This window comes from Oncorhynchus tshawytscha, linkage group LG06, assembly GCF_018296145.1.
Source record: "Oncorhynchus tshawytscha isolate Ot180627B linkage group LG06, Otsh_v2.0, whole genome shotgun sequence".
Taxonomy (NCBI): Eukaryota; Metazoa; Chordata; class Actinopteri; order Salmoniformes; family Salmonidae; genus Oncorhynchus; species Oncorhynchus tshawytscha.
This window is the reverse complement of record NC_056434.1, coordinates 20,531,110-20,548,695: the sequence shown is the minus strand read 5'-3', so window position 1 is coordinate 20,548,695 and position 17,586 is coordinate 20,531,110. Positions and strand designations below refer to the sequence as shown.

General features: G+C 41.5%; 1 protein-coding gene across 1 annotated transcript; it reads left to right on the top strand.

The window, feature by feature from the left end:
* Nucleotides 1–1,615: 1,615 nt before the first annotated feature.
* LOC112244724 (transmembrane protein 161A) lies at nt 1,616–17,211 on the top strand. The gene is made up of 12 exons (XM_024412482.2): nt 1,616–2,080; nt 2,683–2,786; nt 3,011–3,097; nt 3,216–3,307; nt 3,426–3,582; nt 4,206–4,357; nt 8,812–8,875; nt 9,037–9,180; nt 9,275–9,388; nt 11,374–11,548; nt 12,016–12,112; nt 15,670–17,211. Exons 1-12 carry the CDS (start codon nt 2,078–2,080, stop codon nt 15,966–15,968), a joined length of 1,488 nt encoding a protein of 495 aa, XP_024268250.1. The 5' UTR covers nt 1,616–2,077; the 3' UTR covers nt 15,969–17,211.
* The last annotated feature ends 375 nt before the right edge of the window (nt 17,212–17,586 follow it).

The window sequence follows — 17,586 nt, the reverse complement described above, 5'->3', positions numbered from 1 at the left end:
TCAGCATGCCAACTGCACACTACCTCAGAAATTGAGACATCTGTGGCATTGTGTTGTGTGACAAAACAGCACATTTTATAGTGGCCTTTTATTGTCCCCAGCACAAGGTGCACTCGTTGTTGTATATAGCAGGCCTGGAATTTCGTGATTTTAGAGGCAAGGCCATTTAGTCTTCAAGAGGTGCCCATCTGCCACGGCACAAACAACATCTGCTAGGGCACCAAAGCCATTAACCAAAATATCCAATTCAATTGGTTTGAAAATCGAAAACAGTAGCTATTCTGTTAAGAAAGACATCAGTGTATGTAAATGTATATAAATAATTAGCCTACATGTAGAAGTATAGGTGATAGCCTATTCATATTGGCTACAGCCCATCATGTCAAAACCGATGCTGACATAAGGGAGGCACCTGAAAATGTAGCCAAACTTTAATGAGACGTTTTATTACATATACTGAACAAAAATATAAACTCAACATGCAATAATTTCAACAATTTTACTGAGTTACAGTTCATATAAGTAAATCAGTCAATTGAAATATATTCATTAGGCCCTAATCTATGCATTTCACATGACTGGGAAGATGTGCAGCCATGGGTGGGCCTGGGAGGGCATAGGCCCACCCACTTGGGAGTCAGGCCCAGCCAATCAGAATGAGTTTCTTCCCACAAAAGGGCTTTATTACAGACACAAATACTCTCCAGTTTCATCAGCTGTCCGGGTGGCTGGTTTCAGACAATCCCGCAGGTGAAGAAGCCAGATGTGAAGTTCTTCGGCTGGCGTGGTTACACGTGGTTTGCGGTTGTGAGGCCAGTTGAACGTATTGCCAAATGATCTAAAATGATGTTGGAGGTGGCTTATGGTAGAGAAATGAACATTAGATTATCTGTCAATAGCTCTGGTGGACATTCCTGCAGTCAACATGCCGATTGCATGCTACCTCAAACTTGAGACATCTGCGGCATTGTGTTGTGTGACAAAACAGCACATTTTAGAGTGGCCATTTATTGTCCCCAGCACAAGGTGAAACTGTGTAATGAGCATGCTGTTTAATCAGCTTCTTGATATGCCACACCTGCCAGGTGGCTGGATTATTTTAACAAAGGATAAAAGCTCACTAACAGGGATGTAAACAAATTTGTGCATACAATTTGAGAGAAATATACTTTTGGTGCGTATGGAAAATTTCTGGGATCGTTTATTTCAGCTCATAAAACATGGGCCACAATTTACATGTTGCGTTTATATTTTTGTTCAGTGTTCATAAGTCTCACCTGCAGTACTAGCAAATATGGTTTGGTATGGGTACTAGCTGGTCATGTCTAGAAGCGATACAGCTTCGGTCAAATTGATGTCAAAAGTAGATTTTTTTCTTCTTGCATTTTAGCTAACCCTTTTCCTAACTTCTTTCTCATTCTTTCTCATTATCTTTGCCAAAACTGCTAAATATAGCGAACAGACTAAGCGTCTCATCACTTTGTATGAGAAACTACAACTCCCACAATAATAAGCCCAGTTACAGTGTGATTGGTTTGGACAGCTGTGAAAGTAGTCTACGTGTACTTGGCTTTATGATACAGTATCTATAAAACTAGGCTTTTTTATTGCTAAGCAGGTTCAACTATTTATTTTCTACATTGGAAAATACATTATTATTGTGATTGAGGTATATTTTTACTAGGCGTCTTCCACCACTTTTGGCATAGTTTGTAACGGGATCCAAAGAAATCGTGAACAGACATCTATTCGAGCCAATGAAACCGCTTGTTTTCTGCGGTTTGTGGAACCCAAATCCAGGCCTGCCTACAGTAGCATAATGTCATCAGCTCAGAGACGGAAAAGGAAGCGTCCCCCCCTAGTTAAATGAAAGTCAATCAACTAAGAAGACCAGACCCATCTGCTATTGCATTGGTGTCAGTTAAGTAGACCTGAACTTACAATTTATGTTCAATGGTAAACGGACAGAGTGAACAATCTTAATTTATCTGCCATCTTTGATCAGTTGTCAAGACACTTAAACTACACACGTGTGTCGCTAACACTACGAACATATACTTCAGTTCGTTGAAGAGAGATGGTGAGTAGCTAGATGTTTCATCTGTGTCCACTTGCAACCAGTATGTAATACTTCGCTAGCTAATTCAAATGCTTGTAGCTATAGCGTTTAGCCTCTGCGGCAGGTACTTTTTGGCTACAAAATAGCTAGGTAGCTAGCTTAAATGTCAGCTACCGGTAAAATGTCGCTACTGGTCACAGTTACTGCTTCAGGTTCTCTTCAAATTGAGAGCTGGCTATATGTCACTTTGAAGTTAGACTGCAATAGCAATTTATGCTATTAGCCATGGACACGTTGCACACCGTTAGCTAGCTTACTTGGGCTGCTAGCATGGATGGTAACCTTCACAGCTAGCACTTCCCCATGTCATGGCTATCTTGGGTCATTTCTTTCATTGGCTTCTTGGTTCCTTCCTTGAAACGTTGAATGACTGACAGTTGTAGGAGGGCACCCCCCCACTCTCGACACGTGAAGAAGCGGCACCTTTCAGACACGCAGCAGTTGTCGGTTGAAAAAAATTCTCAGGAAACTCCATGTTGGTTGTCTACAAACGTTGGGCTGACCCATTTTTGTACTGTAGCTACTTTGATTAACAAGGTGTGTGTCTCTGTCTGTCTGAACAGGCGCTAATTGGAGTGCAGCTGGTGGTCAGCTTGCTGGCTGCTAGCATCATGCAGAGAATGACTCCACACTGTTCTTTTGCCCGCTGGCTTCTATGCAATGGCAGGTAAAGTAATGTACATAGACACATGTCATGCAGAAGTGGATTTGGAGGTTGGGTGTAGAGACATCCTGATAGTGGTTAGGGTTTGGAGTTATTCCTTGTTAGATCATGAGGGTAGGCAATTTCTCAATCATAGTGAATAGATTTGAGTAAAACAACAGTCATACTACTAGCCAACTACTTGCAATGTATATATGTTTAAAACAAATATAACTTGATCCTTTCAGTCTATTCCGGTTCAAACACCCCTCTGAAGGAGAGCTGTGTGCCCTGGCAGGCAAACAGATGCCCAGCAAGCCCAGCAGGAGAGACAGGTGTGAGCTGAGGAGGGGGCATGATGATGCAGTATAACTGGTGTCTTTTCTTTTGTATCACTGTTATCATAGTAGACTGTGCTGTTACAGGGAAGGTTTGCTGACTTCTTCTTTGTAGGAGACAGAATGGGGACAGCAAGCCTCTCACAGTGCCGAAGGACATCGACCTTAACTTAGAAAAAGCTCCAATTGGTGTCCTTGATGCCCTTGGTAAATAAAACAAAAGCATGACCACTACTGCTGACTGAAATGCCCTCCAAGCCCTTACATTTAGGCCTTATCTTTTCCTTACAATATTTTTGCTTTGTCTCTCCTTTCCCATTCTCAGTACTACGACTCTTCCTGGAGTACCAGTGGTTGATTGACTTTGCAGTGTATGCGATGGGCATCTACCTTTTCACTGAGGGCTACTTCTGTGTAGTCGACCCTGCCATGGAGGTCCACATTGGGGCCTTCTGGTGTGTGCTGACTGTTCTCTGCTGCCTGTATCCTTCTGTTCACCTTCGCTGAGATTCCATAGTTGTATTACAATTTTAACTTGAAAATGAAATTTAACTTGTTCTTAAGACTTAAGTTGTACTCACTGTACTTGTCAATGTTATCACCATGTAAAAACTGTTGGTGTCAATTTCTACAAAGTGGGCTCCTTGTATACATCAATAACCCTATGAAAGTCCCGCCTACTTCCTGTTGCAAGTCCTGTACTGTTTTTGAATGGGCTTCAAGCTTCTAATCAAAATCATGAAAATGTGGTCATTTTAAGATACAGTATGTAAAATTATATTTGTATTTTAATTAGCTTTTTGATTATGGAAAAAACAAAAATTCAGTCAAACCTTCATGAAAGGCATCAGGTAGAAATGCATTAATCCACAAATATAATTTGACATGTATCTTAAGTGAGCAAGTTTTCATGAATTTGATGATATAAGCTTGACGCCCATTCAAAAACAGTATGAAATTTGCAACAGGAAGTATAGCGTGTCACCCAAACATGCAAGGTTGCCAAAAAACACTCAGATGCACCTGTTGTGCTCCTCCTTGATTGGAGTTGTTTGTTGAGGGACTGCCCGATTGTCCCTGTGTTGCCCTTAACCCTCTCTCACAGGAAAACCCTCCACTCCCTGATGGGCCACTATTTCCGGTCTGACGAGGGGGGTGAGCGTTCAGTGTGCTTGGCCTTTGGTTTCCTATCTCTGCTGGTGGCCATGTTGGTGCTAGTGGTCAGAGAAGACTACCTGGAGTTTGGCCTGGAGCCTGGTATGTCCACGACACTAACCCCTACTACAGTAGTCCCATGGGGATGTACACTGTGTGTACAAAACATTTAACACTTTCATAATATTGAGTTACACCCCCTTTTCCCCCTCAAAACAGCCTCAATTCGTCAGGGCATGAACTCTACAAGGTGTCGAAAGCGTTCCACAGGGATGCTAGCCCATGTTTACTCCAATGCTTCCCACAGTTGTGAAGTTGGCTGGATGTCCTTTGGGTGGTGGACCATTCTTGATACACAGGAAACTGTTGCGTGTGAAAAACCCAGCATCATTGCTGTTCTTGACACACTCAAACTGGTGCACCTACTACCATACCCGGTTCAAAGGCACTTAAATCTTGTCTTTCCCATTCACCCTCTGAATGGCACATGTACAGTTGAAGTCGGAAGTTTACATACACTTAGGTTGGAGTCATTAAAACTAGTTTTTCAACCACTCCACAGATTTCTTGTTAACAAACTATGTAGTTTTGGCAAGTCAGTTAAGACATCTACTTTGTGCATGACACAAGTCATTTTTACAACAATTGTTTACAGAAAGATTTACTGTCACAATTCCAGTGGGTCAGAAGTTTACATACACTAAATTGACTGCCTTTAAACAGCTTAGAAAATTCCAGAAATGATGTCATGGCTTTAGAAGCATCTGATAGGCTAATTGACATAATTTGAGTCAATTGGAGGTGTACCTGTGGATGTATTTCAATGCCTACCATCAAACTCAGTGCCTCAGTGCCAAACTCAAACCTCTTTGCTTGACATCATGGGAAAATCAAAAGAAATCAGCCAAGACCTCAGAATTTATTTTAGACCGCCAAGTCTGGTTCATCCTTGGGAGCAATTTCCAAACGCCTGAAGGTACCTCGTTCATCTGTACAAACAATAGTACGCAAGTATAAACACCATGGGACCACACAGCCGTCATACTGCTCAGGAAGGAGATGCGTTCTGTCTCTTATAGATCAAATTTATTTATATAGCCCTTCGTACATCAGCTGATATCTCAAAGTGCTGTACAGATGAACGTACTTTGGTGTGAAAAGTGCAAATCAATCCCAGAACAACAGCAAAGGACTTCTTGGATATGCTGGAGGAAACAGGTACAAAAGTATCTACAGTGCCTTGCGAAAGTATTCGGCCCCCTTGAACTTTGCGACCTTTTGCCACATTTCAGGCTTCAAACATAAAGATATATAACTGTTTTTTTTTGTGAAGAATCAACAAGTGGGACACAATCATGAAGTGGAACAACATTTATTGGATATTTCAAACTTTTTTAACAAATCAAAAACTGAAAAATTGGGCGTGCAAAATTATTCAGCCCCTTTACTTTCAGTGCAGCAAACTCTCTCCAGAAGTTCAGTGAGGATCTCTGAATGATCCAATGTTGACCTAAATGACTAATGATGATAAATACAATACACCTGTGTGTAATCAAGTCTCCGTATAAATGCACCTGCACTGTGATAGTCTCAGAGGTCCGTTAAAAGCGCAGAGAGCATCATGAAGAACAAGGAACACACCAGGCAGGTCCGAGATACTGTTGTGAAGAAGTTTAAAGCCGGATTTGGATACAAAAAGATTTCCCAAGCTTTAAACATCCCAAGGAGCACTGTGCAAGCGATAATATTGAAATGGAAGGAGTATCAGACCACTGCAAATCTACCAAGACCTGGCCGTCCCTCAACTTTCAGCTCATACAAGGAGAAGACTGATCAGAGATGCAGCCAAGAGGCCCATGATCACTCTGGATGAACTGCAGAGATCTACAGCTGAGGTGGGAGACTCTGTCCATAGGACAACAATCAGTCGTATATTGCACAAATCTGGCCTTTATGGAAGAGTGGCAAGAAGAAAGCCATTTCTTAAAGATATCCATAAAAAGTGTTGTTTAAAGTTTGCCACAAGCCACCTGGGAGACACACCAAACATGTGAAAGAAGGTGCTCTGGTCAGATGAAACCAAAATTGAACTTTTTGGCAACAATGCAAAATGTTATGTTTGGCGTAAAAGCAACACAGCTCATCACCCTGAACACCCTATCCCCACTGTCAAACATGGTGGTGGCAGCATCATGGTTTGGGCCTGCTTTTCTTCAGCAGGGACAGGGAAGATGGTTAAAATTGATGGGAAGATGGATGGAGCCAAATACAGGACCATTCTGGAAGAAAACCTGATAGAGTCTGCAAAAGACCTGAGACTGGGACGGCGATTTGTCTTCCAACGAGACAATGATCCAAAACATAAAGCAAAATCTACAATGGAATGGTTCAAAAATAAACATATCCAGGTGTTAGAATGGCAAAGTCCAGACCTGAATCCAATCGAGAATCTGTGGAAAGAACTGAAAACTGCTGTTCACAAATGCTCTCCATCCAACCTCACTGAGCTCGAGATGTTTTGCAAGGAGGAATGGGAAAAAAAATGTGTCTCTCGATGTGCAAAACTGATAGAGACATACTCCAAGCGACTTACAGCTGTAATCGCAGCAAAAGGTGGCGCTACAAAGTATTAACTTAAGGGGGCTGAATAATTTTGCACGCCCAATTTTTCAGTTTTTGATTTGTTAAAAAAGTTTGAAATATCCAATAAATGTCGTTCCACTTCATGATTGTGTCCCACTTGTTGATTCTTCACAAAAAAATAGTTTTATATCTTTATGTTTAAAGCCTGAAATGTGGCAAAAGGTCGCAAAGTTCAAGGGGGCCGAATACTTTCGCAAGGCACTGTATCTATATCCACTGTCAAATGAGTCCTATATCGACATAACCTGAAAGGCCGCTCAGCAAGGAAGAAGCCATTGCTCCAAAACCGCCATTAAAAAGCCAGACTACAGTTTGCAACTGCACATGGGGACAAAGATCGTACTTTTTGGAGATACGTCCTCTGGTCTGATGATACAAAAATAGATCTGTTTGATCATAATGACCATCGTTGTGTTTGGAGGAAAAAGGGGGAAGCTTGTAAGCCGAAGAACACCATTCCAACCGTGAAGCACGGGGGTTGCTGCAGCATGTTGTGGGGGTGCTTTGCTGCAGGAGGGACTGGTGCACTTCACAAAATAGATGGCATCATAAGGGAGGAAAGTTATGTGGATATGTTGACGCAACATCTCAAGACATCAGTCAGGCAGTCAAAGCTTGTTTGCAAACGGGTCTTCCAAATGGACAATGAACCCAAGCATACTTCCAAAGTTGTGGCAAAATGGCTTAAGGACAACAGTCAAGGTATTGGAGTGGCCATCACAAAGCCCTGACCTCAATCCTATAGAAAATGTGTGGGCAGAACTAAAAAAGTGCGTGAGCAAGGAAGCCTACAAGCCTGACTCGGTTACACCAGCTCTGTTAGGAGGAATGGGCAAAATAAGTTTGGAGAATTTGTGGGAAACTTGTGGAAGGCTACCTGAAATGTTTGACCAAAGTAAAATAATTTAAAGGCAATGCTACCAAATACTAATTGAGTGACTGTAGACTTTAAATGTCAGGAATTGTGAAAAACCTGAGTTTAAATGCTTTTGGCTGAGGTTTATGTAAACTTCTGACTTCAACTGTACACAATCCATGTCTCAAGGCTTAAAATGTATTCTTTAACCTGTCTCCTCCCCTTCATCTACTCTGATTTGAAGTGGAATTGTGGCATCAATAAGGGATCATAGACTGACCAGGTGAATCTGTCATTGAAAGAGCAGGTGTATGGGATCAGTAATATGCCAAATGTATTGTGTATACCCGTTCATCGCCCAAATATGGCATTGACTACTTTTGCTGTGAGCTTTACAAACGGGTGTACACCGCAATAGTGTTGCAAATATAGAGTAATCTAGGGTTTCGATTCTTTACGTTGTACACATATGGTTAACATTATGGTTACTATAATTTCTGCAGCCTTGAAAGGCAGGCATCAACATGGCCGAACGAGAGGCTGCCAGCGATTTATAGAAATCTCTTTCTACGGGTACAAACCGCTTTTTAAGCTTGATAACTTTTTGTATTTTTCTTGTCTAATACCTGACAAAATTCAGGTGACCTAAGCTCTTCCAAATATGGAGTTACAGGTTTGCCGTATCTGTCATGCTTGTGCATATCTCTCTTATGTGCAAATCTTTATGGCAGTCATTTTCCTTAAGGTCCTTGGAAATGACCTGCATATCTGCTGTTCTAAAAAAATTCTAATGCAATATATCGATTTACAAATGCCAATCAAAAGGTGTTTGTGGATAGTGATTTACATTTGTGGGTTGGTACGTATTTTGTACAGATCATGATACACGAATACAAAATGCATGCTGTGTGTTCACAATACATTTTGTCATGATATTGATCCCATACAGGTGTTCCTAATGTTCTGTACAATGTGTGTGTTTGTAATAAAAAACATATATAAATAAAACACACTTAACTGTGATTTGTTTAGTTAATTTTATGCTTTTGTATTGCAGGTTTTAACAGTCTTTTTGACAACCTTGAAGTTTTTGCAAAACAGCAAGGCTTTGCTGAGTGGTCGTAAGTATCTTTTCATTGGACAGCTTAAATTTATTTAAAATAAATATGTAAATCACAACTTGGGTCCATAGAATAGTCATTCATGGACTGATGATATGCTTTTAGTGATCTGTGTGTTGGCAAATGTTCTCTCATGTTTATTATATTTGGACTCCCATCAGAGTCCCGGTGACCAAGCTGACTGTAAAGTTGGGTCTGGCTGCCATCTGTGCTTTTATTGGTGCTTTGCTGGCCTTCCCTGGTCTCCGCCTAGCCCAGACCCACCTGGACGCAGTTCAGATGAACTCAGACCGCCCATTCATCCAGTAAGAACACTAACACAGATTTAGCTGTGAAACCAAATAACGACTTGGCTCCACTAGTAATGTCTTCCTGTTCGGTGTTTTTTGCTTCCTGTAGGATTCTGTTGCACATTAGTTTTCTGGCTCCAGTGGTGGTGATCGTGTTGTGGATCAAACCCATTGCTAGGGACTTCCTGGGGAACGCTCCCATGGGGAAGACCTCGGTCACGCTGTAAGTGTGTGTCTTGGTACTCTATATGTACAAAAGTATGTGGACACCTCTTCAAATTAGTTGATTCTGCTATTTCAGTCGCACTCGTTGCTGACGTGTATAAAATCGAGCACACGGCATGCAATATTCATAGCTAAACAATGGCAGTAGAATGGCATTACTGAAGAGCTCAGTGACTTAACGTGGCACCGCCAAAGAATGCCACTCTTCCAACAAGTCAGTTCGGTCAACTGTACCTGCTTTTATTGTGAAGTGGAAACGTCTAGGAGCAACAACAGCTCAGCCGCGAAGTGGTAGGCCACACAAGCTCACGGAACAGGACCACCGAGTGCTGAAGAGCTTAATCGTCTGTCCTTGGTTGCAACACTCGCTACCAAGCTCTAAATGGCCTCTGGAAGCAATGTCAGCACAATAACTTTGTCTGGAGCTTCATGAAATGGGTTTCCATGGCCGAGCAGCTGCACACAAACCTAAGATCACCATGCGTAATGGCAAGCATCAGCAGGAGTAGTGTAAAGCTCGCTGCCATTGGACTCTGGAGCAGTGGAAATGCGTTCTCTGGAGTGATGACTCACGTTTCACCGTCCGTTTGTTTCGATTTAGAATGGCCCATTATCAAATGGGCAGAGGAAAAAAAGACATCTCCGTATGCACTGGAATAGCAAATGAAGGCCACTTTCCCGCGGTTTGTTTTGTAACCAGACCAGCTAGCTACTCTGGGTTTATAGCAGCGCATGTGCTTAATATAAGCAGCTGAGAAATAAATATAGTAGCAGCTTGGATCGTCTTTTTAGTGGCAACCATCTCAACTCTGCTTTCACACAAGATTGCATATAGAGATGTCTGGGCTTATAACACTTATTTCACTCCAAGCAACAGCCACTATTTGAGGAGCATGCAGCCTCTTGCTGCGTGACAGGTGATATTGCGCCCACACTTTGAATGCCATGGGCTCCAACCATGTTCTTGCAGCTCTCTAGTGCTTAATTTGATAAGGCAAGTTAAATCTGTTAAGGAATATAGGTAGTAAAATGTTTTTACAATGAAACATATTTAATTAAACTGACAGTCCCGATCTCTGCGCTCTCGAAAGGAATTAAGGGGAGAGCGAGGAGATGGAAACGCACAGTGGTGAGATGGTGTAGCTAAAGGAAATGTCAGCCTATTCATTATGAAAATATAACCGCCTACAATTTGTGAATTTGTATTTAACTGTAAGCCGCCTTGCACAATCAATGAACCAACAGTATTGCCTATGTGTACTTTCCCAGACTCATGGATAGCATAAGGTAACCAGTCCGTCCATCCAGTATCCATAAGTATATAGTCCACTCTCAAAGGTGACTAGTATAATGTGTTTAATTTTGGAGTATTGGCTAGACCAATTACATACCAAAAACATCTTAAATATGTGTAATTAAAAAAAAAATGTATATATATATATAAAGAAATCTGCCGTGTGTCGTAAGTGGTAGGCTATTAGCTATGTATTGTATAAGGAAAAATCATTTTCATTCAAGGTTTTTTCGGGCTTGGGCTCAAGCCTATATGTATCCATAAGGTCTAATATGTGTATGGGTGTTTTGAATTGATCATCACCTTAGAAAGCACTGTCCACTTCATTGTTTGGCTTTGAGACAACATCCACAATGACCATGTTTTCCACTCAGTTTCAACCTGTTATTGAATTTTTCTTCAAATTGATCGATCAGTGAGGTGGGTTTTAAAAACTGTTCTGATAAGTGCTTGCTATGATTTGAGATCCAATTTGCATTGATCTCAGTGGTTAGAGGGACTATAGAGATCAGAGTACACTGCCATTAGCAGTTGGGTACTAACAACACATGTCCAGAATGCATAAAGGAGATTAACGTGACTCAATGGTCATGTGGAATTTGACTGTGGTCATGACTGCCAGTGTGGCGGTATTGCAGTCACCGCAACAGCTCTACTCCTAGTGTTGACGTCTCTGTGTGTTATCCCAGTATGTCAAGCGCGATGTTTGACAGTGTTCGTCTGTGGACGGTGGTGGTGCTGTGCTGCCTGAGGCTGGCCCTGACCCGCTACCACATGCAGGCCTACCTCAACCTGTCCCAGAAGTGGGTGGACCAGATGAAGAAGGAGGCAGGACGCATCGCTGCCATCGACATTCAGAGGAAGGTAAGATGCCTAAACCTCTAAACCAGCCATTTTGTTTTTCGAATTACCGACAATATGATTTTCAATACTGTTTTTAAAAAAAAGTTATGCATACATACACTTTTTGGGGGCAGAGGGGTTGGGCTGGGGCGTGCTACGCTACTGCTTAAACTATAAGGTAAGTATAACAATTCGACACCTTAGATTTCTTATCTCCAGCTCAGGGCTCCAGCTATGCATTTGCTTTGCTAACTTTCTAGCTAATTGGCTAGATTTCTAGCTAAGTGGCAAGATCAAGCTTCTTGCTTACAGCAGAGACATACAATCTCTGTTGGCTCAATCCCTGTTGCCTAAATTGTTTTAAAAATAGCGCCCCTTGTGTGCACTTCCGGTAATACCGTATACCCTGCCGGTTTGAAAATATAGGTACCGCCCAACCTTAGTTGACAGAGGAAACCTGTATCCATGAGTCTTTGTTGTCCTTCCAGGTGACCCGAGTGTTCTGCTACCTGACCATAGTCACCCTGCAGTACGTGATCCCTGTTCTACTCCTCCTCTTCTCTACCCTGGCTCTGAAGGTCCTGGGTAAGACATGTACAGCACCTAACAACATAAGCAACAACTCTAATCTCAGTGAGGCCTTCAGTGACTGCTGAGAATCTGCATTCTACAATTTAAAAATGGGGAGTCATGATAATTTACCAACCGCTTCACCATAATGCCTGATGTTACAGGTAACTGCCAAAATAAAGGAAATACATGTGTAAATGAGGGATGCAAAGTATATTGAAAGCAGGTGCTTCCACGCAGGTGTGATTCCTGAGTTAATTAAGCAATTAACATCCTATTATGCTTAGGGTCATGTATAGAGATGGCTAGTTGCCCATTATTTGGGCTACCATGGCTAGAAGAAGTGATCTCAGTGACTGAAAGAGGCATCTCAAAGGAGCATAGGTGTTGTTTTTTTATAGAATGTGACATTTAGAAAATCTAGTATGTTTTAAATGACAAATTGTTATACTAATTTCGGCTTTTCATTTAGTAGACTTTGCTGTACACTTTTGAGGAAGAGAATTAACTTTCCAGACTCACGCTTGTTTGATAATCCGTTGATAAAGAGAAAAAGGGACCCGCTGTACCCAAATGAACAAATGACGGGAATCAACGCAATTGTGCGTTAGATGATACATTCTCAGGATTGGTGAGCCTATTTTGTTGATATTTCTTGGTTACTGTGTTCATTTTGACTAAACCGTACGTTCTGAAGAGGTGTGCGTGTGTATATAGTACGATTAGTACACAGTATACGCTACTGGTCAAAAGTTTTTTTAGAACACCACCTACTCATTCAAGATTTTATTTGTACTATTTTCTACTTTGTAGAATAGTAGTGAAGACATCAAAACTATGATATAACACATGGAATCAAGTTGTAACCAAAAAAAGTGTTAAACAAATCAAAATGTATTTGAGATTCTTCAAATAGCCACCCTTTGCCTTGATGACATCTTTGCACACTCTTGGCATTCTCTCAACAAGCTTCATGATGTAGTCACCTGAAATGCATTTCATTTAACAGGTGTACCTTGTTAAAAGGTTAATTTGTGAAACTTCTTTCCTTCTTAGTGTGTTTGAGACAATCGTGTTGTGACAAGGTAGGGGTGATGTACAGAAGATGGCCTTTTACCAAATAGGGCTAAGTCATATTATGGCAAGAACAGCTCAAATAAGCAAAGAAACTACAGTCCATCACTACTTTAAGACATGAAGATCTGTCAATATGGAACATTTCAAGAACTTTGAAAGTTTCTTCAAGTGCAGTCGTAACAACCATCAAGCGCTATGGAACTGGCTCTCATGAGGACCGCCACAGGAATGGAAGACGGCGAGTTACCTCTGCTGCAGATATGCGAGTTACTTACCAGCCTCAGAAATTGCAGCTCAAATAAATGTTTCAGAGTTCAAGTAAGACACATTACAACATCAACTGTTCAGGAGACTGTGTGAATCAGGCCTTCATGGTCAAATTGCTGCAAAGAAACCACTACTAAAGGACTCATTATTTATTATTATTATTATTATTATTAAGAGACTTGCTTTGGCCAAGAAACAAGAGAAATGGACATTAGACCGGTGGAAATTTGTCCTTTGGTCTGAACTCCAAATCGGAGATTTTCAGTTCCAACCGCTGGGTCTTTGTGAGATGCAGTGTGGGTGAACGGATGATTTCTGCATGTGTATTTCCCACCGTGAAGCATGGAGGAGGTGGGGGTGCGTTTCTGGTGACACTCTTTGGTTTATTTAGAATTCAAGGCGCACTTAACCAGCATGGCTACCACAGCATTCAGCAGCGATATGCCATCCCATCTGGTTTGTGCTTAGTGCGACAATCATTTGTTTTTCAACAGGACAATGACCCAACACACCTCCAGGCTGTGTAAGGACTATTTGACCAAGGAGGAGAGTGATGGAGTGCTGCATCAGTTGACCTGCCCCCCCCCACAATCACCTGGCCTCAACACAATTCAGATGGTTTGGGATTAGTTAGACCGCAGAGTGAAGGAAAAGCAGCCAACAAGTGCTCAGCATATGTGGGAACTCCTTCAAGAATGTCGGAAAATCATTCCAGGTGAAGCTGGTTGAGAGAATGCCAAGAGTGTGCAAAGCTGTCATCAAGGCAAAGGGTGGCTATTTGAAGAAATATTTTAACACTTTTCTTCGCTACTATATGAGTCCATATGTTATTTAATAGTTTTGATGTCTTCACAATTATTACACAATGTAAAAAATAAAGAAAAACCCTTTAATGAGTAGGTGTTCTAAAACTTTTGACCGTAAGTATATACAGAACAAAAATATAAACACCATGTAAAGTGTTGGTCCCATGTTTCGTGAGCTGAATTAAAAGATCCCCAGCATGATCATTACACAGTTGCATCTTGTGCTGCTGGGTTTGCACAACCAAAGAATTACTGCTCACTTCTTCAACTGTCTCAGTGAAGTTCTTCTGCGTGCTGATTGTCTTGACCTGACTTCAGTGGGCAAATGCTCACCTTCGATGGTCACTGGCACGCTGGAAAAGTGTACTTTTCATGGATGAATCACGGTTTCAACTGTACCGGGCAAATGTATGGCGTTGTGTAGGCAAGCAGTTTGCTGATGTCAATGTGGTGAATAGAGTGCCCCATGGGGAGGGTCATGGTATAAGCAGGCATAAGCTATGGACAACGAACACAATTGCAGTTTATTGATGGCAATTTGAATGCACAGAGATACCGTGAACAAATCCTGGGGAACATTGTCTTGCCATTCATCCACCGCCATTACCTCATGTTTCAGCATGATAATGCATGGCCCCATGTCGCAATATCTGTATACAATTCCTGGAAGCTGAAAATTTCCCTGTTGTATATTCACCAGACATGTTACCCATTGAACATGTTTGGGATGCTCTGGATTGACATGTATGACAGCGTGTTCCAGTTCCTGCCAATATCCAGCAACTTTGCACAGCCATTGAAGAGATGTGTTGCGCTGCATGAGGCAATGGTGGTCACACCAGATACTGACTGGTTTTCTTATCCACGCCCTTTTCTTTTGAAGGCATCTGACCAACAGATTCAGTCTATTACCAGTCTTGAAATCCATAGATTAGGGCCTAATTTATTTCAGTTGACTGATTTTCCTTATTTGAGTTGTAACTTAGTTTAAATTTGTAATTGTTGCATTTAAAAAAAAATGTTTTTGTTGTGGGCAAATGCTGTTAGAAGTAGGCAAGACATTTCAGACATGGTGTGTGTGTCAGTAAGTAGGAACTCTACCCAATTGAACACTTTTGCGAGATTCTAGAGCGGTGCCTGACACGTAGTTTTCCACCACTATCAACAAAACACCAAATGGTGGTATTTCTCATGAAAGAATTGTCGCATCCCTCCAAGAGTTCCAGACCCTTGTAGAATCTATGACAAGGTGCATTGAAGCTGTTCTGCCTCATGGTGGCCCAACACCTTATTAAGACACTTTATGTTGGTGTTTCCTATATTTTGGCAGGTACCTGTATTTGTAGCCTGTAAGTTGTTCATTTAGAATGTCTCATGTGGTAACGGCCTTCGTTCCTGCTGTGTTTTTGTTCTGTATGTCAGGTGACTTCTCATGGAGTGGTGTGGAGCAGGCTCCGGGGGTGACTCCTGCTCTGGTAATGCCAACGGTCACTCCCGTCCTGCCAGGGCTGGAGGAGGACGAGGATGGGGTGGAGTACATGGAGGAGGACATCCAGGCCACGGTGGCTCGTCTGACAGAGGGCTTCTCAGCCCTGCGCTCCGTCCTCACCCCACTCTTCTTCAGAGGCCTCTTTGCCTTCCTTACCTGGTGGGTGGCCGCCTGCCAGGTCATCAGCAGCCTGTTTGGCATCTACTTCCACCAGTACCTCATGCAGAACTGAGGAAGAATACACAGAACTACACTATCCACAATACCTAGCTAACACAAGCCCAGTGTGATGTAGGCAGGTAAAACTGTTTAACACAACAGAGGGACAGGATGGGTACTCTTGTCTTACTGTAACTAAGGTGTCACGGATGTAAAAATAAGAAAAAAAGACATGAGGCTTTCTTCTGACACACTACTACTTTGTTGTCCTGTGGGACACAGATGATGTTGCCTGTGACTGCCTGGGGACTATGATGGAGATGCAGTATAATGGGGACTGAACTCTGTCCCTTGCTACTTAACACATTTCTCTTATGCCAGTGTTAACCTTATTCATTTTTCATCACACAATATTGTTAAATGCTGCAAATGAGACTTTACTATTAGGAAAAGGGTACCACTACACTACAGCCTAGTTTGCTATTAGACCGATTCAGAAGCTCTTGATGCTTTTTAAAATTGTCGTCCTATAGTTCTGCTAATACCGTACCGATTGTCATGAACCCATGGAGTTCAGTCTATGTAGCAGTCATCACCACTTGTGTATGGATTGATCAAACTCGGGCCTCGCCTGTTCATTCTCCTTAATCATTTATACCCACCTTTTAAAACGAAGCACAGGATCAGTTACTGTTTATTTAATGAAGGGATTCAAAGAGGAATTCCAAGTGCCTGGAAACTCAGGGATTTTAAGTCAATGATTTGATCTTCTCTTTTCATTAAATGTTTTTTTTTCTCTGTAAAATGGTAGACTGGTGATAGACATTTATCTGTATCATTTGATAACACTCCAGCCAAGACTGGATTTGGCCAAATGTACCTGTTATCAACCATCTTTCAGTCTTAGCAAAGTTTGTTAGTTGTTTGAACAAGGCACTTTGTCTTTTATTGCTGCCAAACTATAATTTACAGATGTAGGCTTAGAACAAATCTCGCTTAACTTAAACCTAGGTCTGAAATGCGTTGCTGATTGTAGTGTCAACGGTTTGTTTTTTAATGTATTTATTTCTACTCTCTTGCCCCTGGTCATATTGTGTTGGAAAGGTACAGGTGTCGTGCTGCTGTACGTTTGGGTCATGGTTTATGGCACGTGATTTATTTGATTGAATGTTCGCTAATCATTTCACGGTGTGTGTGGTTTGTATGAAGATGCTGTTTTTACAATTAAGAGACTTCTGAATGCATGGCGTTAACTTTAATTGTGTGCAAGTGTTTTTATTTGGTTGTGTGGCTTAATAAAACAATAATTGAATATTTTTATGATTCTTTTCAATCTTTAGTTTTTAGTATGCCAAAATCACATGTTTTGATTATCCCAGCAAATTGTAAGTTTCAGATTTATTTTCTCCCAATGACTTATTTTCTGTTCTTATAAAGCATAGGAGATAAGTGATACAAGATGGGGGTCCTTCAAAGTTAATCATTTGACAAAAGACCATGCATGACAATGGTGAGTAGCTGCTGAATTGGGCACTCACCTCTGACCTTAATAATTGATAATTGCCTTGCACTTATTCTGTCTCAACAATCTGATATAGTCAAATCTTTTTTCGAAAGTATATTTAGATTTTTCGATCGTAGTATGTTCAATATCATATAGCTTTGTAGCAATGTGATGCTAACTTATGTCA